The sequence below is a fragment of the Corylus avellana genome, chromosome 5 (assembly GCF_965113065.1).
Source record: "Corylus avellana chromosome 5, dhCorAvel1.hap1.2, whole genome shotgun sequence".
Classification (NCBI taxonomy): domain Eukaryota; kingdom Viridiplantae; phylum Streptophyta; class Magnoliopsida; order Fagales; family Betulaceae; genus Corylus; species Corylus avellana.
The window spans coordinates 18,582,995-18,607,145 of NC_142494.1; the positions used below are offsets into that span (position 1 = coordinate 18,582,995).

The window sequence follows — 24,151 nt, forward strand, 5'->3', positions numbered from 1 at the left end:
GTGTCTGGACAAGCCATATCAAATGGACTTGCTGGAAATTAGGTCCGGACCCAGCTTCTGACGGTCCGGACCTGACTCTCAAATGCAGCTTTCTGGAACTTGGGTCAGGACCCAGCTTCTGGCGATCCGGACCTACCTTTCAAAATTAGTTTGCTGGAAATGGGGTTCGAACCCAGCTTCTGGCAGCCTGGACCTGCACATCAAAATAAGCTTGCTGGATTTTGTGTCCAGACCCGGCTTCTGACGGTTTGGACAGGCCTTTCAAATTGAGTTTTCTGGATATTGTGTCCGACCTGGCTTCTAGCGGTCCGAACAGGGCCTTCTAGAATCAACTTTCTGGACATGCTGAGATGCTTCATTTTCAACAACTTACATGCAAACCGAATGTGCCAAAACTTAACCTAACAAATTTGAAAGAGAACAATTTTTAAACAATAAATTGGCGAAGTGCAATAATCAGGGATTTGGAAATAACGAGAAAATCAAACAAAGGTGTAAATGGAATAAAGGTACAAACACAATTGATTGACAAAGAAATCTAGCTAGACTTAAGTCCTGTGTCTACATGGTTGAAGCTTGTTGGTGTTCTTGCTTTGTTTTCTTCCTTGTCTTTGTTGGCCATCGAACACTATGTATCACACCCCCGAGAGATTAATTAAAAAAAGAAAAAAGAATAGCTAAAGTGAAAACCAAAACAAGAAAGTAAAAAGAATAGCTAAAGTTCACACTATCACCTAATCCACAATCTTTTTCTCAAACTTTCAATTGGGATAATGTCCTTCCAACCTACTAAAAAATTGTCAATTTCTCTATAACAATGAAAATACCATTAATAAAATAAAGATAAAATTCTATATTTAAACAAAAAAAAATAAAAAAAATAAAATTGAATAACAAAAAAAAAAAAGCCGAAAAATGAGAGAATCAAATCGGCCACCCCCTTTGGCAAAATGGGGGTGGCCAGAGCGGCTCTAAAGCCAAAGGCGTGGTTTGGCCACCTCCAAAGCCAACAGAAGAGATACCTCAACAATAGGAGACCGGAGTTATTAGGGGTGAAAATGCGGTTATAATTAGCGATCATTGGCTAAAACCATTAATTGCAACCGCCTAGGCGGTTAATAGATTTCACTAACCGCCTAGCTAGGTGGTTAATTGGTGGTTAATAACCATAATAACCGCTAACCGCTTTTGAAAAGAAAAAAAAAAATTAAAAATAGAAACAAAAACAACGTCGTTTCACCCTGTTACATACGATATCATTTCTAGATTTTTATACATTTTTATATATATTTAAGCACAAAAACAACGTCTTTCCATGTATATATATATATATATATATATAGACGGTTAGTGATTATCGGTTTTTTCAAAACTTGAAATCGCTAACCGTAATTGCCTAGCAGTTAGTGGGTTTTCTTAATGCCTTCAAAAGAGGTTAACAGTTAGTGCGGTTAATGGTTACGTCTTTTAACCTGAAGGAGTTATAGTTTAAAGTAGGGGCAAAATAGATCATTCTCAAATTAATTTAGTAGAGAGAAATTTAGAGAGAGAAGAGATAGAAAGAACGAAGCTATTTAGTATTTGTAGAACACATTGTGGGTAAGATCATCTATGAGTTTGTCTTTCAAACGATTCAACTTGGACATTTGATCTCATATGGGAATTCTATTTATACGGGTCATATTAATTTTAGGATAATGTTAGGAACCATCTCTTTTTCAACTCAAAGTTGATGTGGCTTTTAAAAGCACCATTGAATCAAAATTGAATAGTAATCCATCACAAATCCAATGATAATTTAAAAAGCTACATCAATTTGGGAGGATAAAAAGATGGTCCCTAGTATTACTCGTAATGTTAACAATATTGTTTTTTATGGTGTTGTTTATGTGTGTGTTTCTTATGGCTTTAGGAGGTTTCTTGGTAGTAGTTGTCTTTCAATCTGTGTAAGTGGTATGCCAACATAAGCACCAAAAATGCTCTCTTCTCACTCTCCTAATAGTTCTCTTTCCTTTTTTGCATTTTCCACCTCCTCAGTTAGACATTCCCTCCTCCTCTGTGCAGTTCTTTCCGGGGGACAAGAGAGAGACTTTGCTTTATGCTTCCTCCCCTCTTCCCCTCTGCCTAGAGCAGTCATTTCCCTCTCCCCCTCTATCGTCGGTTCTTCTTCTTTTCTTTTTTTTTCTTTTTTTTCCCTTGAGCAGTGGTGTTGCTGTTCTACCTTCTTTGGTCCACTCCACCCTGCCTAGTTGGCCCCCTTTGGCTGCGTTCCACCCGCTGCAGTCTCACCGTTGTCAGTTCTATGGTGGTTCTCAGCTCTGGAATTCTCCTAGCCAGATCTATCAGCCTTCGTTCCTCCAATGCTCCGACGCGTCCCACCAAGGTCTTCCCCATCCTCCCAGCTTCATGTCGAAGTCTTCATCACCCTGTTCTAGCCACCACATGCAGCCGCATGGTCATCACGCGCCTGTGCGTGTATCTCACGCGTCTGAGCATGGATCACACACGCCTGCGCGTGAATCACACGTGCCGCTACGTGTTCTTTGAGCTACTGCCAGAAGCTCTCCCGTCAGCCTCCATCCGCCTTGTCCTCTGTTCCAACTGCCGTTCAATGGGTTTTTTTTCCTACTTTTTTTATTTTCCATGTATTTTGCAGCTCTTTTTGTTCTTTTTTGCTTCATGTTGATTTTGTAGGTTGATGTCTCCTTGGTTTTGGTGTTTTGATCCTCTAGCGGGGACTTTTGTAACCGAATGGTGGTTCAGATAGGCTTGCCTTAATCTATGCCCCTTTTGCTTCTGTAACTGCCTTATGCGGCCCATTGAGAAGATCAGGACACTTGTTTGACTCATTTCCTAATTATTGTATTTATTTATGCGCTGTTTTAGTTTTTTTTTTTTTTGGTCTGTTGTTAGAGAGCCCACCCCATTTTTGTTTTAACGATCACTTACTTCTTGTTCCGTTCGGATCAAAAGTAGGAAGATCCTTCCCAGTAATGCTTTCCTTATTCAATTAAAAAAAAAAAAAAAAATCTGTGTAGGTGGTGTCCTAAAATCTCCATACTCGTGTTTGACGGTTTTATCTGTACATGAATATCCTAAATTCTTGCAAGTGCTTAAGCTAGACACAATTTTCCTTAAACTTAAAACTTGGCAGGCCCTAACTTATTCCCCCCATTTAACTTGTTTTTCGGCCTCCTACTGCGTTCCTCCTGACCTGAAAAATATATAGAAACAAAACAAATAAGCAAAAAATTTCAGTACTCAATATTCTCCAACTAATTTAAAATCGGTTGGTTGAAAGCAATTTTTCATTCAAACGTTTTCATGAAAACTTTTACTTGACATTGGAAGGAAACTTTTAAAATTCATCTTTGTAAAATTGAATTTAAGAAAACTTTCTTTCCATGCATACTATTACACCTTGTATATATGTTAGCTAGGGTTGTTCGATCCAACCTTTAGGCTTATGGCATTATCCATTGTTGTGGACCTGATTTTGGCATATTGATTAACTTTTAGTTGCACTCAGCTTAGCAAACATGATGATGAACCACTCTATATCGGTTGCACTCCATTACAATTTTGGTACCGTCCTGTGTTTTCTCCCTTTTTTAGGCCAAAATATAATAATAAAGTAACTTCCTCTTAGTTCTAGGTGCACTACCCACTATTTCAATGATGACAACAATAATGTGAATGATACTCTTTTAAATTTCACATCTTATCGTTCATCAATAATTCTGAGTAAAAGTGTAGCGTGGTTGAAATAACTTTCTCTGTAGATACCGCCAACTGATGCTTGATGGCGTAGTAAGTTTGCCAAAACAAACAACAATAGAATTATAACTTTTCTCAAACTAAGATTCTTACAAGAAATTGAGGGAAAAAGGATGAAAAACCATTAATCGAGTATTTCATATTGATAGAGTAATCAGAAAAGAGCGACTTGGGTGCACCTGTTGTACAAAAATCACATTTTATGCCACCAATAAGAAGCTGACACATCAGCCAATTTTTTTCAAATTTATACTTGAAACAAAAACTCAATCACACCAGATTATACTCTAATAAAATAATTTTTTTTTTTTTTTTTTTTGAAAAAAAAAAAAACAAAATTGAAGGGGTGGCCGCTCGCCGCCACCCCCAGGCTATGGGGTTGGCGGCCAGCCACCCCAAGTGAGGGAGGGGTGGCTGGCTCCAGCCACCCCTTCAATTTTGTTTTTTTGTTTTTTTTTTTTAAGAAAAAACAGTTAATTTTTATTTATACTCGGGTGTAATTAGGCTTTTTTTAAAAAAAAATAAAAAAATAAAAAATAAAAAAGCTTTAAGTGTCACCTTTTAATTGGTTGCACAAAATTCACTTTTGTACAGCTTCCCTATATAAGTTATTCTCTAATCAAAATACAACAAAGATTCGGACAGCTTCGAGTGTACCATAGTGGGTAGTCCTGCTTCGACCAATATGAGATTTATCTTGTGTTTATTCATCTCAATTTGCAGGCCCAATAAAGGAGAATAAACGAACTAGCCCAACAAGATTTGGACCGCACATCACATGTGAAGTTCAAGAATCTATAAAATCCAATCTTCGATCGGATGAGGCCGAGAATGGATTAAACCAAAAATACTTCGACAAACCAAAAGAAAGAAAAACAGACAAAATAAATAGCGAAAATCATAGATGAATGAAACAAACGTTAATACTTCATGCTTTTGGAGAATCAAACTTCGTTTACGCAACGTTGCATGATCTTAATTAACATATCTTTTTCCGCAGATGAATGAATTAATGAAACAAACGTTACGGTGAGACCATTTTGGTTTGGTTTGATGTGATAGCCCCAAATACAAAAAGACACGAACCAAATCTAAGATTTCACACATGTAAATGTTGACCAAAATGCACATATATAGAAGAAACTCAAAAACCCATAATAGTAATCAAACTAAATTATTTTATGGGTCCAAATCAGATCATTTTCTCAGGCAAGATGATGTCCAATTCCAGGAGGATTAATTCCCCCTATAAAAGATATGTGGAGCTGGAGTGCTACTCATTCACTCAATTTATCAAATAGTAGCTGATCAATTTAGCCACTACCTTTCCATGGGGTTCCCTAACTTTTGTTTGGTTCTAATCGTCACAATATTGGTAGCTTTGGCCTCTCAAGCAGCAGCTCGCACCCTCCAAGATGCATCAATGCGTGAGAGGCATGAGGAATGGATGCCTCGCTACGGACGTGTGTACAAGGACATCAACGAGAACCAGCAACGCTACAAGATATTTGAGGAAAATAAGGCATTCATTGAATCTTTCAACAGAGATGCAAACAAAGCTTACAAGCTAAGTATTAACCAATTTGCAGATCTCACAAATGAAGAGTTCAAAGCCTCTTGGAATAGATTCAAGGCCCATTTTCTCTTTCAAATATGAAAATGCCACCGCAGTGCCATCTACTGTGGACTGGAGAAAGAAAGGAGCCATGACACCCGTCAAGGACCAAGGACAATGCGGTTAAGTATCAAATTCTATTATCAAACACTACTGGCTAGACAAATGTTGTAACCATGTAGGAAGAAACACTACCATATTTGCGCTATCACTATAAAATGATTGGTCAATTTAGAATTTCTTTAAAATCACTGAACACTACCTTATGATTTTTCTTAAATTTAGGAAACAAAATTACTTCTTGTTTTCCTATCCAAATACACTTCACAATAGTCCTCTATACCAATAAAATATTATTTTTTTATAAAATACAAGTTCTCTATCTACCCTCACATTTTTTATAAAATTCCAACACAATCCCTAATGAAAGGCAAAATAGGAGAGAAAAATATTTTGTGTTAAAATAATTGATAGGCAAGCTAAAGTGCTTCACAATGCATTAGGTAGCACTGTAGCTTTTCCAAAGTTTAAAGAAATAATAGAGAAGATGCCACATGTGACATTTTGTTTTTTTTTTTTTAAAAAAAAAAAAAAAAAAAAAAATCCCTATATTTAGGAAAGAGAATATGTTATAAGGAAGTTGCTACTACTACTCTTACAAAGCCTAATTCCACATATTAAGTAAGTAATGTGGTACTTAATATTCATGTTTTAATGAACAGTTCACCATCAATATGTGCTACTCATTTTTCCAATATAGAACCGAGGTGTCTTCTAACTCTTATTGGTCAAACTATAGGTTGTTGCTGGGCATTTTCAGTAGTAGCAGCAACGGAAGGTATTACCATGCTAACAACTGGTGAATTAATCTCTTTATCCGAGCAAGAGCTAGTTGATTGTGACACTAGCAACGTGGACCAAGGGTGTGAAGGAGGCTTGATGGACGACGCCTTCAAATTCATCCAACAAAACCACGGCCTCGCATCAGAAGCTAGCTACCCCTACAATGGTATTGACGGAACCTGCAACACGAACAAAGAAGCTAGCCATGTGGCCAAGATAAACGGGTTTGAAGACGTGCCTACCAACAATGAAGATGCTCTTCTCAAGGCTGTTGCACACTAGCCAGTCTCTGTTGCCATTGATGCTTTCAGTCAGACTTTCAATTCTATTCAGGCGGTGTCTTTACGGGTGCTTGTGGCATTGAGTTGGACCATGGTGTTACCGCTATTGGGTATGGGACTAATGCCGATGGGACTAAATACTGGCTGGTGAAGAACTCATGGGGCATACAATGGGGAGAAGATGGGTATATACAGATGCAAAGAGATGTTGATGCAAAGGAAGGCATATGTGGGATAGCTATGGAAGCCTCTTACCCCACCGCATGAAGTTCATAAATATAATATTATATGTTTGCTTGTTTATCATGTTCCTTCCTTTTTTGTCTTGATTGATATGAGATCCTAATCATCGAAAGGAACTTGTGTATTTCTCATACTAGAAATATTGAGAACGTAAAATTAGTCATGTTTATATCCGAGTTGCATGACTTGTAAGAAACTCATTACATACAAAAACAATGGAAAATAGCAGTATTTGAATACCTCATACATAGTCTCTCACTTTTATATACCTTGAGAGGGCGTAGATCCATATGCTTCCTTGGCTTAAATGTACTCCAACAAATTTCTTTATTGCCTTCTTTATTATTATTATATATATATATATATATAGTCCCATATCTTGTGGTTCAAATTGACATGTGGCCACGATCATCCCACGTGCCTCAGTTTCAAGTGAAGAAAAATAAACATCCGACACAGGTGGGCTGCACTGACAACTGAGTTTAGAACATTGCCTTTTTCAATTTAGTTTTTTAATTTAAAATTAAAGTTTGACGACCTGGAGATTGTGACACCCACTTAAAACACTGACACAATCTACATGCAGCTAGTATTAAAGTGTGAAACTTCTATTAGAGAAGAGGATTATTTGGAGTTATTTGCACATTTTACTTCTAGCAATGCACTAGTTAATGGAGCTATTTGTACCTTTTACCTTTGTAATCGATATTCTATTTCAAGTTTGAATGCTCTATTCTTCTTAATAGATGCGGTTGATGTGTAATAGTGTCGCTCTTCGCAGGTGAATGGCTCTAATTAGAACATGTTTTATAGGGTTCGATTTCAAATATCATAAAAGATTTGAACTTTTTTCACTATACACCAATTAATTTTCAGATGAAATTATCAAAGGCTCAATCTAACATATGCTTGATATCTTATGTTGATCAAACGCAATTTACTAATGATAATAAACTGGCTTGGCACCCTCAAGAAAAAAATAAATAAATAAATAGATAGATAGATAATAAGGAATCATCTTTACTAGATCTACAAGTACACAAATTATATTATGAAACTGTTATATCCAACATTCCTCTCACAGAATAGAAAATAATAATAAAATAAATAAATAAATAAAAATCATTCCTCTCACAAATATGTGATATGCAGAGGTTTGGATGTGATGATTACATGACCTATCGTGCTTTTTGAGGCCTTGGATGATATATGTTGGCTGTGATGCTTGTCATTTCCCTCATAGTCCTTTATCCTTCTCCTCTTCCTTCTCCATCTCATCTTCACAACTCTCCTCATCTCTTGCTTCCAACCATTCACCTTTTACTTTGCTGGGGTCACTTCCTTATCTTCTTCCATCTTCAAATTTTCTTCCCATTCTCAAGTAATCTTCATTTCAATTTTAAAAATCAAACATAGAATAATTTTATAGCTAAAAAATAAGAGCATACTCATCATTCATCAACCCTATTCTCAAATAATATTCATTTCAATTTTAAAAATAAAATATAGAATAATTTTATAGCTAAAAAATAAGCATGCTTGTCAAAGGGGAATTTGGTTATTTTATACTATTTTTCATTCAATTTAACAATTGATTTGGACGGAGGAAGCAAACTGAGACCCAAACTTCAATTAAAATAAGGTCTAAGTTGCACTGAGTCAAACTTTTTTGGGGTAAGTGACACACGATTGCATGGTAGTTTATGGGACAAAATATATATAATTTATCTTTGGGAAACTTTACTTTGGCCCCATGAACTTTCATCCGGTTTTACAAATCTCCTGAACTTTCAAATATCTCATTTTAGATTCTTGAACTTTCAATTACTCTCAATTAGAACCCTTCCGTTAATTTTAGCCGTTAAAAATACAAAAACAAGATCAAAATGTACTTGATTTTCATTTAAAAAAAAAAAAAAAAAAAACGTTTTGAAAGTTGAAATTTTATACAAAAGTCAGGGGTATAAACGTTATGTAACATTTAAAATCAGACATAGGGGTCCACATTGAGAGTAATTGAAAATTCAGATGTCTAAAATAAGAGATTTGAAAGTTCAAGAGGGGTTTATAAAATTAAGTGGAAATTCAGGAAGCCAAAGTGAAGTTTCCCCTTTATTTTTTAGTTTTTGGCTTTTTATTGGGATTTTTTTTTCTAACTTTTTTTTTTATATATTTTTCTTCTTGATTTTTAGCAGTTATGACATAAGAGTTTGGACAAGTGAAACTTAGTTGATAGACCTGACGTGTAAAATTTTATAGATGAAAAAATTGTAGTGAAAATTAGGACAACAATTTAGATGGAAGAATTTATTTTTCATTTGGACATAGAGCAATGATACGAATGTCATATAGTTGCAATAACATAGTAGTGAAGATGAGCCTTTGGATCAGCAAGGATTTGTAAAACAGACAGATCAATAATTGATTTTCACTTTCATATGTCATCCTAATATATGATCTATTATAGACTAATTTTTATTTTTTATTTTTTTTTTTTAAAAGAAAGGGATGATAATCTTTAATTAGAATTGATAATGCATGTCATATTTCCCTCCATTAATTAATGAGGTATTTTATAGTCAATAATTTATTTTGTTGCTTCTAACCGTGAGTAATAATGTTACATGATAGATATATTAACACATTATTAAAATAATATGCGTTCTCAAGGAGTAACTCAATCAATTGAGGATCACGTCTCATGAAGCAAATACCACTAGTTTAAATTCATCTTCCCCATTTTGTGTAAACATGTAAAAAAAAAAATATATACATCATCTGTAACATTACTTTTTTGGATGAGGATTCACAACAATTACATGTTTAAATTATTAGCAATTTAGACAGGTAATATGAGAGACCATATATGAATCTCACATTCAAATAAAGTTTGAATTGTCCGATAACTATACGAACAGATAATTTTCAAATTAACCGTCTAAATTAGTAATAATTGGAGCGTGTAATCGATGTGAATTCCATGAACCTAGTCTTTTTGCTATACTTATACGTACGATCTCAGAAGCATGGGTTGCATCATCATCACTATTCCTCATTATTCAGTATCGTCAAGTCCTTTTCTGGTTGCCCACCAACAAAATCCTGCTTATAAGACTCTAATCTCTGTCAAATTCATCAGCCTTTTTATTTGTTGTACCCTTTTAACCACTTTAACCAAAACTTCGGAGCAGGAAAACATATACGAAAACACGACTACATCTGAACCGTATAGTCTTCTTTCTCTGTCTCCCTTTCCCTTACATCATATATATCCAAGATTCCTAGGTAACCACATCACTGTCGGAAAACCTCTGCTTCTTTTCCTCTGCTCATATGGATATGGGCAACCTAATCTTGTCTCCCTTCTTCCTCCTCATCTTCCTGCTTCTCGCTTCTCTATCGCAACAACAACAACATCTAAAGATCAGCGCCGTCGATCTCAATGCACTCAAAATCATCAAAGCCTCCCTCACCGACATCCCAGGCTCCACTTTCTTTTCCACCTGGGACTTCACCTCACCCGATCCCTGCTCCTCCTTTTCCGGCCTCACCTGCTCTCGTATTTCTTCCTCTCTCCGGGTCACCGTGCTCTCTCTCGGCACCGGCCTCTCCGGCTCCCACGGACTCGCCGGTTCCCTCACCCCCTCCCTTTCCCAGCTCACCGAATTGACCCAACTCATCCTCTTCCCCGGCCTCGTCACCGGTCCCATCCCCTCCCAACTCGGCCGACTCACCACCCTCCGAGTCATCTCCTTAACCAACAACCGCCTCACCGGTCCCGTTCCCACTTCTCTCTCTGCTCTAACGAACCTCCACACCCTCGACCTCAGCTACAACCAACTCACCGGGTCAATCCCACCGAGTCTCACAGAGTTGCCTGCTCTCAAGGTCCTCATTTTGGCGTCCAATTTTCTGTCCGGCGAGTTACCGCCCGTGTCGACTCAGCTGTTACACTTGGACTTGAAGAGGAACAGATTCAACGGGCCGCTGCCGTTACTGCCGTTGTCCCTCCGTTACCTGTCCGTTTCGCAGAATTCGATGCGGGGCCCACTCAACGGCTTGGCGTCGCTCTCCAAATTAGTGTATCTGGATCTGAGCATGAACCAGTTCAGTGGGCCCATTCCGGCCTCCCTCTTCAAATCTACCCTCTCCCCTTTATTGCTGCAACGGAACAATTTGTCTGGTGGGGTCCTTCCCGTGGGTCCCACCAGGCCGTCATACGGCGAGGGCTCCGTGGTGGACTTGAGTCACAATATGTTAAGCGGAGAGCTATCACCGGTTTTGGCGGGGGTCGAGAACTTGTTCTTGAATAACAACCGTCTCACGGGTAGGGTGCCCGATGAGTACGTGGAGAGCGTGTACAGCGGTAACACCAAGACCTTGTATTTGCAGCACAATTATATAAGCGGGATGAGTTTGGAAGCCAAGGCGGCATTGCCCGATACGGCCTCGCTTTGCATGTCATATAACTGTATGGTACCACCGTCGGTGGGTCTCACAGCATGCCCTGCGAGTGCCGGTTCACAGATCTCGAGGCCAGCGTGGCAGTGCTCGGCGGTCAACAAGCCAAGCAAGGGTTGATTAGGAATTATGAAAATCAATTAGTTATGGTAAGTGAATGTTATGTAAAACTATGGTACGTAAGTACTTTGTCTTAATAGTTTTCACATGAAGTGTAAGGAGTAGGGGGGTGGGAAGGGGTATACAAATACGTATTTTGTTAGATTTTATTTTTATTTTTAATTTTGGGGGGAGAGAAATATTAAATGATGATGTGGTGAGGAGTGTGAAGGAATGAATAATTTGATGTCTGTCACGCCCGCAGCATGTGGTCCACCAGACATGCGTCGTTTGTTTTTTTTTTTTTTCACATCAACATGCATGCGTCCTTTGTTAAGTAAGTAGCCCATGTAACTTTTTTGGAAAAAGTACCATTTTCGAATAAACTATAGGTAATTTTTAATGTTTCTTATACTATCTTGTGAACTGTGAAGCAATTTCCTCCTTAAATTATTAAACATTTGTAATATATTTTTTCAGTATCAAAAATAACAAAACTACTATTACAATTTATATATATTAGAAAGAAAAAAATGATGTCGCACCCACGACAGTTCGTAGAACAAAATGAGTAGGTTGAAATTTTCACGAAGTTTTGGAAAGACATTGACTCGATAGTAGGCTCATATACAACTGGATGACGTGTTGGTAAAAATCATTCTTCAAATTAGCACTTGTAAATAATAATAAAAAAAAACGAGTGTTAATTTAAAAACTGAGTTTTATTGTCACGTCATCCAGTTATATAGAAATTGTATACAAGGACGGAACTAAGAATTTTTATGGACATGAGCCAAAGTACAAATGAGAAATATATGATTAAATTGGGGTACTGCAAGCAATCAACCAAACCTTACCCTTAGCTCTACAAAAAAACTCTTGTCCCCAATATATTTTTAAAAATTCTAGACTGTTTTAATTGGTCTAGGACTCTAGGCCAATAGAAAATTGTGGACTGCTTTCTTTTGGGCTTAGGGCCAAACTAAAAGATTTTGTCTCAAATGCAAATTTTAAAAGTAAAATTAATGAAAACAAAATTGTAAAACCCGGGTTGGCCGTACCCCAGTCTGTGCATAGTTCTGTCTGGTTGTACATAAGTCTTCTACATAGAAATAATCTTTTAAGTTGTCCATATTTTTTCTATATTCTCCTACAAATTCAATAAATCAACCATTAAATTTATGGGGTTCATCGTTAACTTGTGTAGGGTTCACATAAGTCCACAAATCTAATGGTTAATTTGTAAAATGAGACGTGAAAAATATGAAAAAAAAAAAATATTAACACTAAGCATTTCTCAATCTTAAATGTTTAGAAAAAGAATGCAACTTGCATGATCCTTTAAGAGGAAGTATATATACATTTTCCTAACTTTTTAGATGTTTTTTAATTTACTTCTTATTTCAATTTCATTTAAGGTGGATATATATATATATGGTGAACAGGAGTGGGCCTTGGGTGAATGTAACAAGGGATGATGAAGTTGAAGTTGTAGAGCATAGGCATAGACAAAATAGACAATACAATGGGGTTTCTGCTACAAACTTTCTCTCATCTGTCACCAACCACTATAGAATTGAACCCACACCGACTGAACAACACAAGGCTAAGAAACCACCACCACTGCTCTGAAACATTTAATAGGGAGAAGGGGACCCTTTTATAACTGCATTCCTGCTGCTACATGTGCCTTTGTATTCAGTGACCCTAATCATTGAAAATTTGAAATGGATACCATTCATATTTAAATGTACGTGCATTTAACAGTTTATATAATATTAGGTTATGCCGGATATGGGAGATTTTACCATATATATCTCTATAACCAACCATCAATTCAAATGTATTGTGGGACCGACAAAGTTTTCTTTCTAACAATTCTAAATTAGGACAGTAATCGATTTGAGCCAAGACAAGTATCCGTTGTTTGAGCTCGGCTCTTCAAATAAATATATTAGCTCAAGCTCAAATTGAGTTTTACCATCCTTGATCGAGCTTACCTAAAGTACATTTTACACAACTTGAGGTTGGCAAAAAAAAAAAAAAAAATCAAACAAGTCGAGTTCAACACGACTAATTTTTTTGTAAGCAATTTGATTGTTTATATTAAAAACCAAGAGACAGAGAGAGGGAGAGAGGCAAATGTAAGCATGTGTTCAGGTTTAGACAAAAATGGACTCATTCTTATAATGTTCAAGTTTGAACAAAAACGGTATTAGTCACTAGCTCATTTTGTTGTGTAGGAAACACCACGGCTGAACAGCCTCCAATCGTTCTTGGTTGTACAGTAGTTACTATTTATATATTTTTAAAATGTTCATCCCTTCATCAAACTGCTTAAGTTCAAAAAAAATCAAACTCAAGGTTGGATCTTAAAGCTTGAAATAAGATCAAACTTGCATAGCTGATTAGTTGTGTTAGGGCAAAGCTCGACTTGCCTATTACCGCATTGCTCAAGGTAAGGATAATAGGGATTTAGATCTACTAAAATTCTTAGAGGAATTTCAGTTTTTGAAATTGCAAATCTAGGCCGTCCATTTTTCATCCAAGGGTCATTGTTCTGTTATATGACAGAACAATGACTCTTAGACGAAAAATGATCAGCCAAGATCTACAATTTTAGAAACTGAAATTTCCTAGAAATTTCAGTAAACCCTAATCCGGATAATGGCATGTTTGGCAAAGTTTTTTCTCATTTCTTTTTTCTTAAAAAAAGCCAACCTCATTTATTTATATTAACAGATAACATTTTTCACTTTTGTCTCGCAACAAATTCAAAACTCTTTTATATTTTATATTACATCAATGATTTTTTTTCTCATTTCGCATCTTAAAACTCTTTGTTAAAGACACCCGACAAGCCAATTCAATTTAGCCATAATAGGGCAACAATTGGGTCCCAATGAAACTAATGGAACGATGTCCCAGTGACTTGATAACTATCAATGTTGTTGACTTCTACGTACCAATGAGAAAGCTGCAGAAAAGACATGGATTCTGGATGGGATAGTTTTTTGAAAATACCAAGGTAACTTATTTATGCATCAAAGCATGGGATCGTGACTGGCAAAATAAAACAACTGTGCAATTCCAATATAATTAGCATCGAGATATCTCTAGAGTTAATAATAAGATTTTAAATTTGGTGTATTAATGGAATTTAATTCTCACCAAATCTTGTTTACTGAAAACATTGAGCAAGCCTACTTAGGGTTTATTAGTATACAGAACTCTCCACTTTTCGATTGGTGAGGTGGTTAAGAAAAAACTACAACACGTGCTGTAATTGTTTCAACTATCCAAATTATATATATATATAAATTAAATCCTCCCGTTCCATTCTTATTCAACGCCATAAAAAGAGATAATTTTGTGTTAAAGAAAAATGGCAAAGAAGGAGTTGAAATTTATTTCTTTCGCCTCTATAAATTTTCTGAGGTTGCAGCCAAGTAGGTGTGCATTATGGAAAGCTTAGTTGGCTAAGTAGTTGGGATGTTGAACACTCTCTCCATGTGCTTTGAAAGTGTCTAGATGTGCCAATTGTCGTGCACATGCTTTAGCTCAATGGGCCGCTTCCCATCTTATTTTTGGAAGCATTCCCAAGGGATCTCCTATTCTCTCTTCCTTGCGGATCAGAAGTGGGAAAGATCCTCCCATGTAGCCCTTTTCCCCTCTTTCTATTAAAAAAAAAAAAAAAAAAAAAAAAAAAAAAAAAAGAACACTCTCTCCATGAAAACCTTCTGGCGTGGACTCCATGTAAGGCTGACGTGCGAGAGGCAAGGAAGGACTCCCCTCCTACATGAAGTCTCTCTCATGAGTTTTTTTTTGAATTGGTTTATCGTTTACCCGGTCTGGGTTAGGGTTTTGGAGGTCAGGTGTAGATCCATTTATCCGCCTTAGTTATCTTTGCACCACCTCTCCACTATAATTAGTTTGCCTGCAACCGTTCCACACGCACATACTCGACACGCGTTGGTTGCACAAACCACTTGTACCATATATCTGTTTCAATAAATCTAGGGTTTCCTTGCTCTTTTATAAAGAGCCCGTTTGATTCCATAGAACTTTCGAGTCCAGATTTGAGCTCAAACAACTTTCGATCTGGTTGGGCATCAGGCTCATTGTCCTAGTAGGCGATCACTTTCCTAAGGTTTCCCTCAGTGTAACGAGGTTGTACATGTCTGTCTAAATTGAGTTTCTCTATTGGTTTGCTTCTTTTTTTGGTTTCTGTTGTTAATTTTCCTGGTTTCTCATATCCAAATTTATGCTTCAACTTAACCCAATCCAGTTGGGCTTCATACTCACCACCCCAGAAGAAGATCTTGCTATCAGTGTTTTTTCCTCTTAGTCTTTCCAAATTCCTTGGACACTAGCCAAAAACTGAGTTACAAGGAATTCTCTTACTCCCGATAGTTTATATAATCATTTTGGGTCATGACCTCTACTGGCTACATTCTCATTCGACTTCCACCTTCCTAGTTTCCCTCCTGTGAGTTTGGGTTTTTCAATTGATCTGCTTGTATTAACCGGCAAAGAATTGAATCCCAACACAACCGTTGAGCAAAATTCTCTTAATATAAATACACATTTATTAATCAATATTCACTTTAGCAAGGGAAGGAACTCACCAAAAGCAAACAGCATGTGTAAATAATAATGTGTACAAACCCTTCTTTTTCTAACTTTTAAAGAGAGAAGCCCTTTGTGTGAGAGCCCTCCCCTCCTTACAAGACATTATCCCCTTTAGCAAGTGTCGTCTGGGTCCCCTCTCCTCCCCCAACCTCCCCTTCGCTTCTATTCCATTTCTTTTCTTTTCTTTTCTTTTCCCCTTTTTTTGTGTGTTTTGAAAGCCAAATTTATTTTGCCTACGGAGATTATCAAATCAGATGTCCCCTAAGCGTTAATAGCAGGGCAGCTCTTTTGTCGGACACTTCAGTGGGTTTGGTTCGATCAACTTCAATGATTTCTTCTTCTTTTTTTTTCTTTTTTTTTCTTTTTTGACGAATAAGCAACTTCAATGATTTCTTCATTGCTGGGACCTCCAAAGTTTCTTGCAGCCACAGAAGATTGCTTCTACCTTTTACATCACCATTTACGACCACCTCTTTCTTAGCCTACATAACTACAAATAATTGGACACAACCATTTATTTCGTACCATTCTTTTTTTTTTTTTCTTCTTCTTCTTAGTCCTGTCTATTTTGGGTACCTTCTTGTGTACTACTGTCTTTGATTAATGCAGAAAAAAATATGGTCATAAATGGTTAATTTACACTCCTAATTGTTAGTTTGTTTTTGGGGTTACTCTTGCATTTGTAACTATTCGAGAGAAGTTACTTTCCTCAACGTTATGTTGGCACATATGTAATTTAATAAAACCACCAAGGGAAGGGGGAAAATAAAGATATAAAATGAAAGCAGACAACAAAATCCGACCTAACCTGTTACAGTATGGAAGATCTATTCCCATCCTTGAAATCATCTCTTTTCAAGATAAACAAATGCAAGAAAAGAAAAGAATTCTTGTCAATATGACATCTATTTGAGATAAATGACATTAAATTTGAAAATATGATCAAAGAGACTTTTTTTTTCGAGAAATATTTCTAAGAATAACATTATTTAAGGGAAAAACAAAACTTGATATATGATTATCATGGCATTTGTTGGTACAGAGCTAAATACTTACTAAAGAAAGCAGCTTCAACAGCAATGGCAGGAAAAGAAACATCATTATCCAATTTCTCCTCTCATGCTGCTCTGTGGTGAAGGTTCATGAGACCATGTTTTAGCAAGCTGACCTCATAACCAAACACATGGCATGTGATGCACCTACTGCGACAGATATCACATTGTGGGATCCCAAGCCATCATCCTCTACCAGAAAATTAACTTCAATAGGACATGGCTGTACCTCTGGCAGCCCAGGAACTCCTAATTGGGAATCCTTGGCATTTCCCCACATATACAGCTTCCCTTTATCTGTTCAAACATACAATGCCACTGCAGTTATTCCATTACGCTATAAAAATCCTTAACCCTGCAATTAGAAACTAACAATTTCCTAGCTAATATAAGTCCAACCAAATTAAAAACAATTTCCTTGGCACAAAATTCAAAATGAGAAGAAAAAAAAGACCCTAAACGAGTTGGACTTAGTCTTGCCCATTGCGATTATCCATGAGAGCTATGAATAATTTTATAGGCAATCCATCAAATAATACTGCACCATTTACATACTGAGAGATTATAAGAAGACTTTGGAATCTCTCTCTGATAAATCTATTTCATTATATTGTCTGCAAAAAGGATGTGAATTTGTTCAACATCTTTCTCTTCATTGTTTGGTTTTATATGAAGACTTCCAAAAAAAGAGGGCTTTTGATGGCAAAGAGAAATCCATAGGAGAGACAAAATGGGTTTCCTTAGAGCCTCCTTTCATTGGTTCTTAGAGTTCTTTTTAGATTATATTGATCGACTTAAGTTAGTACTTGAATATTAATTTGATTTTCTTTCTCCTTTTTCTTTGGATGTGTTCTTTATATGTATTCCATGCATACTTGGCTTGTATCCCCTTTTTGACACCTTTTAATAAATTCTATACTTACTAAAAGAAAGTGAATATGCTATCAAAGAAGTCAACAGTTGTCTTACCAGTTATAGCTGCTGAAGATGAACCTCCACAAGCAATATAGACAACATGCTCGTTAGATAAAGCCTCAATCAACAGAGGTACTTTTTGATTTTGGATGGAGGAATGACCCAACTGACCATGTCCACCATGGCCCCAAGAAACCACTTTACCGTCATCTGAGATTATACATCAACAATATATCACTAACAGTACATAACCTATCACACACATACATTTCCTACAGCAATCATGAGATTTTGCAATCACTTTACCAGTTAGTGCAAGAGAATGATATCCACCACTAGCTATCTGAATCACACGAACATCTTCAAGGCTAGGAATTGGTTTTGGTTTCCATCCACCAACTCTATCGCCTCTTCCAAGCTCATAGTTGGAGTTTGCTGACAGAACAACCAAAAGATCCCATTTTCTCAATGATTGTTGCTAATGGAAATGAAAATATAATGTTGGGTAGTCTTATTCATAAAATTGAACTTTTCTTTTTTCTTTTTTCACTTTAGGGCATGCACTTTTCTATTTGTTTGACATGTAATGCTAGCCTAGGAAAAAAAAAATTAAATGAGAAAATAAAAAAGTCCCAATAGTTAACAAAAAATCACAGAAGCATCGGCCTTCTTTGTTTGAATAATTCCACCCTATTGTAGCACTCAAGTTCATCAATTTTCAAAAAATAAATAGTACAATCTGTGCAAGTTAATAAATTCAAAGACTAAACAGCACGAGTTATACCTAGAAAATTAATATTTTCAGAGAACAAGATGCACTTTGTGAGTTCGCTGCATTTATGAAAACAAAAAAACATCTCCACTAGACTCTAAGCCCTATCCCAACCGCATGGCATCAATACATCCATCAATATAAATCATTCAAAACAACAAAGTATCTAAGGCAATACTGAAGATTGAGAATAATATAAGTAAATGCTTCAAATAAGTAGAGGTGGCATCATTGGAAGAAAACATCATAATAGTAAAACACAATGGTAAAAGAAAAGCCAAAAGGAAAATTTTCAAAAGAAATAAAGATAAGAGGTGGTTAAAAAAGACACAGCTTCTATAAGTTTCACTCAATACGTGGTACTAGAGTGTTGATCGAACTACATGGCGACAGAACGATATATGTAAACATCAATGTTGTAAGAAGACTCCGTTAAGTTCCGAAGTCTGAATCTTGGGAAACAACTATCTGCTATTCTTTATAAAAGTTTCTGTGCCTTTAAGCTAACATTTTTGTTAGCTTATTCAGATATTTTAAGACATAATTACCATCTGGTTTGCATCAGCTACTAAATTACCAACTTAAATTTTCTCTCATTCGCAGATAATTAAAGTTTGCCATACTCAATTCAAATTTACCATATTTCCTTAAGCAACATACCATGGGCTATGTTCGTAAAAGGTTTTGAAAACTGTTTTTGGATTTTTTATTTTAAAAATTTCCTATGTGACAGAAATTGAGAAGTGTTTTTCGATGCAGTCCACATTTGAAAAGTATTTGTGGGGTCCTAAAAAGAAAAAATTGTTTGGTAAAATTTTTGAAAAGTGTTTTTATATTTCAAAACACGTGTGTGTGTATATATATATATATATAAGGGAAAATTACATATACCTCCCCTCAAACTACCACTCCCTTGTCAATGTCCCCCCACCCCAACCTATCGATTGCGTTAATGTCCCCCTCTCCTCCGTTGGGGGTGCCCATGCGGCCACCTCTCTATTTTTCACTTTCTAAAAAAAAATTCTAAATTAATAAGTCAACCTCTACTCTTATAAAAATAAGCATACGTTTTCTCAAAATATTCCTACAAGGTGGTAAAACTTTTCTTAAAAGTCAGCCTCTACTTTTGTTTTGAAAACAGAAAAGTATTTTCATAACTTCAGCAATCATAGCCCATCATTTCCTATAATATTTCACCACAAATTATTAAGGCCGAATAATGTTTTGCAGTTCCAATCTAGCAATTTCTACAAAAAGGGGAATGAGATTACTCCTTTTTAGTCTCTACCTTGTTACTTTTTCTTAATTTTGACAAAAATAGAATACAAAAAAATAACAGAACTGTCAAAAAGATGAAAATTTAAGGCTGGCATGTAATTTGTGGCTTGTGACTAGCCATGACTATGATCGGGGCATGAGATCACTGCTTTTCATTCTTCTATTTTACTACTTTTATAACGAAATGGGAGGGATGGGGGGATAAAAGAAATATTAAAGAAAATGTCAAAATATGCTAAAAAAGGACTGATATTCTTACCACCCCAATTCCAAAGTTGTCCCTCCTCTGTCAGCACCATTGTGAAAAATCCCCCACAGGAAACAGCAGTCACAGGCATAGGTAATTCTTTTACTTTGGAAGGAATACTGAGTCCACCTCCTTCGTTTGGTCCCCGTGCAGGACCAAGGCCCAATCTACCATCACCTTCATCTCTACCCCAAGTATAAAGTTCCCCTAAATCCAATGAATATTAAATAGATCTATGAAAAGCTAAATATATAATAGGAAAACCCACCAAAACCTCTTCTAAGTTAAAATTAATGCATCTATGCCAGAAAAGAGTATGCTTGATGAATAGCATGCCAGCCAGAACTAGTTGCACCACTGAGAAGCTTCATTCTCCGTCATATAACTTTTTGGTCCTCACTTCATGAACTTGTAACACCCATCTTTTTGATCATTTCTAGTCCTCAACATCTTCTAGTTTGGTGCTTTCTTCTTCTTCATATTTATTTTGATTGTCATCCTCAAAAATGTTACATCTAAATATCAATTTCAATAGTCATCTAATTAGCTTTATTCTCTCTTTCTCTTCTTCTAGTATGCATGTATAGCCTGAACATATTTTTTGCTGGCAAAAGCATGAATAAAGCAGACATCTCCCTAGGCTTTCCTCTTCTACATTTGATATTTCCAATTCATATAAAAAAATAAAAAAAAAATCACAAAGGGCATTTATAATCCATATTCTAAGCATCATCTCCGCTTTTTTTTGTTCTCTTATATTGAAGAGTATATGACATGTTTGAACTCAATAAATGTCGTTACTTATCAAAAAAAAAAAAAAAATGTTTGAAGGAACCATTTTCATCAATCCAATTGTTCAATTGATTGAAAGAGTATTCCACATGAAACTCAATAAATAAAATAAAGTGAAAAGAAATAAAATAAAATAATAATCCAAATCAGTTTAGGAGATCTAAAATGCATTACTTGAGGACACGATCATTCAGACAAGAATTAATAGACAAGACATCTACATTAAAGTGCAACCAAATCGAGCAATTGAATGATAACAATGACACTACAACTTGCAAAAAATCAGTGTGAGGCATTATAATATACAACTAAATTGACACATACATAAGTTCCAGATCAATAATAGAAATCAACAGAATTAATTGACTTAAAGCTGTAATTCATTCTTATCCAACTAGATTTCAATGGATTCAATAAATAGTTATACAGCTAAGTTCTCAGCCATAAACACCCAATTTAATTCCCCCTAATATCAAACCAAAACATAAAAAAAGTAAATTAATTTCAATAAAAAATATAAATCCACTAGTTAATAACAAAAAATAAAAATTCAAAAAACCTGATTCCGTGATAGCTGCAGTATGCGTCCCACTAGTTGCAATATCACATATTTTCCCACTCCAAGAGCCTTTCACCAATCTGGGGAGCAGTTCTCTATGATAAACAGAATGTCCAAGTGCACCAAAACCACCATAACCCCTGCAAACTTCATTTTTAATTAGACCCATCAATTGTGCAGATCAAAGACATGTTTAAGTCATGAAAGCAATAACAATATTGTCAAAGATCACACAAATTATTGGAGAACAAGAACAATATTATCATGTCAAGCAGTCGCAATGCTGTCAGACCTATGAGGAGCACACACAACTTGAGCAATAAAACACAGCATTTGAAGGTCCTTGAATATGAAACATGAAATTGAAATCATTCCTTTTCTTTCCCAAACAAACTAAAGATTCATATATAGTTGAGACTTAAAAACTATTAATCATAAAACAATACAACTTACTTACTTAATAACTATATTAGAGATCGTACGTTATCTTTAATTTGCACTAACCAAAACCTTTTTTAACAAGTATTTATTCACAACTAAATAAATGTTTTGATACATTTTGCATGCCTGCTACATTTTGAATTTTTCCACAAGAACATAAGATGATCAAAACGGACAAAAAGGTAGCATATGCACATTGGACCTAAAAGAAATTGTTAGTGTAGTAAACTTTAAGCATAAACTTGTACGACTAGTCCCTGTATTAATTAATTGTATTCCAACTTTTATCAGTGAACAAGGACCAAAAAAAAAAAAAAAGTCATAATTGCGTATGTCACAACATACTTTCCTACACATACAGATTTAATGCGCTCCTGTCACCCGCACGGGTACTTCATCAATGTCTTCAACCTCAATTCATCTCCTATGTACTAATGCAAGCAATTTTACATGACATAAAACTATAAAATGTCTTTCTCTCTCTCAGATAAACAAACATGGAGATTCTGATCATCGACTTTCTTTCATATCATCTTTCTTTTTTTCTGGATGAATAAGCAAACTAGATCACATCTGCTGCAGAACTCACAGCAAACAAGACCACATTTGCAGAGTTACAACTCTAAACCACAGAATGCAGCTAACCATCTATCTACTACAGCTATTCTACTGACAGGAATTAATATACAACATCTGCAGAATCAGCATCAACTATATACTAATCTCGAACAATAAGGAGTCATCCCTAAGTCCTCCCAAATATGATGTAGTTTTTAAAATTACTATTGAATTTGAGATGATTATTATTGAATTTTGATATATTGGTGACTTTAAAAGTCACATTACATTTGGGAGGACTCAAGGAAGACTCTAATCCTCCTTCTAGCATTACTCACTAATCTCTATTACAAACAAGACAAAACACCTCTAGTCTCTATATCCCGTTCTCCACTGAAACAAAGCCCTACTTCAAGTAAACTTTTGCAGATTCTTTCATACCATTTCAGTTTGACAAATAATGAACAAGTGACCTAGAACCCAAAGTTATCTCCGATTCAAGATTGACGATTCACAATTTGTCCTTGTATTAGCTGACCATCTTTCTTAATTCCTATCCAATCACAATTGAAATTCATGATGCAGCCATTCCATATAATATCAATGAATCAATCAGCCAGGTAGACCCATCAAAAGGGGACAAATTGATAAACGGGGTATCCAATTAACTCCCCAAGGCACCGTGCAAAGCGTCCCAAAGTGTCCCTCCATACGGGTCGGGTAAAGCTCGAGCTTTTGCCTGCATTCCTAACCCCAAGAAATTGTTTGCACTCAAAGGTCGAACATTAGAGGACGAGGCACAACGACCAAGTGACTTATCACTCGTGCCAACTCTTGAGATTAAAGATGACCATGACAGGTGAGTAGTCACCACATTTTACTTACATATCACAGAAGTACTGTTAAATGCAACCGCCCTAATGCAAATTGCAAATCTGTAAAATCATAATTGAAATCGAAAACAGTAATTCCAAGCAAATGAGGTGTTCTTTGTAAGAGTTAAACGCAGAACTAGAACAGACCAAGTGAAGACCTCTCCGACGGAGGAGAGCGCAACCGAATGCAGTCCTCCGAGGGCAACAGAGCGAACGGAATCCAAATGAGGGTTCAACGTGGGCACAAACGCCGGATTCTCGTGGCCGAAACCGAGGCGGCCACCATCGCCTTTGCCCCAAATCCAGAGCTTGCCATCGACGAGCACCGACGAGTGGAAAAGCCCACAAGAAACACCCACCTCCACAACGGGCCCTTCTTTGTCATCAAGAAATGGTCTAGGGGTATGGCCCAGGAGGCGCCCTGGGGTTGGGGAGAGAGCGAAGGAGGACTGGGGGACGACGAGGTTGGCCACCGGGGTTGGGTACAGCCGGTTCTCTTCGATGCCGCCGCCGAGCTGACCCGAGGCGCCTCTGCCCCAGGAGAGGAGCTGGAGGGTTACAGTGTCTTTGACATCAGATTCTGGTTTGTACAAAATAGGGATTCTGGTGGATGAGGAAGAAGACTTTGAGGAGTAGAGGTGGCGGCCGAGGGTTCTACTGCGGCGTCGAAGAACAACGGACATTAGTTTCAAATTTGTACACACTCACATT

The 24,151-nt window shown here is 36.4% G+C and overlaps 2 protein-coding genes and 1 pseudogene across 4 annotated transcripts; 2 read left to right on the top strand and 1 right to left on the bottom strand.

The window, feature by feature from the left end:
- Nucleotides 1–5,107: 5,107 nt before the first annotated feature.
- On the top strand, nt 5,108–6,783 carry LOC132182980 (senescence-specific cysteine protease SAG39-like; annotated as a pseudogene).
- Nucleotides 6,784–9,946: 3,163 nt separating this feature from the next.
- LOC132182431 (Leucine-rich repeat (LRR) family protein) lies at nt 9,947–11,805 on the top strand. The gene has a single exon (XM_059595670.2). The coding sequence runs from the start codon at nt 10,093–10,095 to the stop codon at nt 11,338–11,340; it is 1,248 nt and encodes a 415-aa protein (XP_059451653.1). The 5' UTR covers nt 9,947–10,092; the 3' UTR covers nt 11,341–11,805.
- Nucleotides 11,806–16,575: 4,770 nt separating this feature from the next.
- RUG3 (Regulator of chromosome condensation (RCC1) family protein) lies at nt 16,576–24,150 on the bottom strand. 3 transcript variants are annotated; one of them, XM_059593968.2, is made up of 8 exons: nt 23,588–24,150; nt 21,567–21,706; nt 20,228–20,422; nt 18,225–18,353; nt 17,973–18,128; nt 17,233–17,300; nt 17,008–17,153; nt 16,576–16,802 (listed from the first exon to the last, which is right to left on the bottom strand). In XM_059593968.2, exons 1-7 carry the CDS (start codon nt 24,121–24,123, stop codon nt 17,151–17,153), a joined length of 1,227 nt encoding a protein of 408 aa, XP_059449951.1. In that variant the 5' UTR covers nt 24,124–24,150; the 3' UTR covers nt 16,576–16,802; nt 17,008–17,150. The 3 variants fall into 3 exon arrangements, with proteins under 3 accessions (XP_059449951.1, XP_059449950.1, XP_059449952.1); XM_059593967.2 differs by having other exon boundaries at nt 17,008–17,300; XM_059593969.2 differs by lacking the exon at nt 20,228–20,422 and having other exon boundaries at nt 17,008–17,300.
- Nucleotide 24,151: the final 1 nt, after the last annotated feature.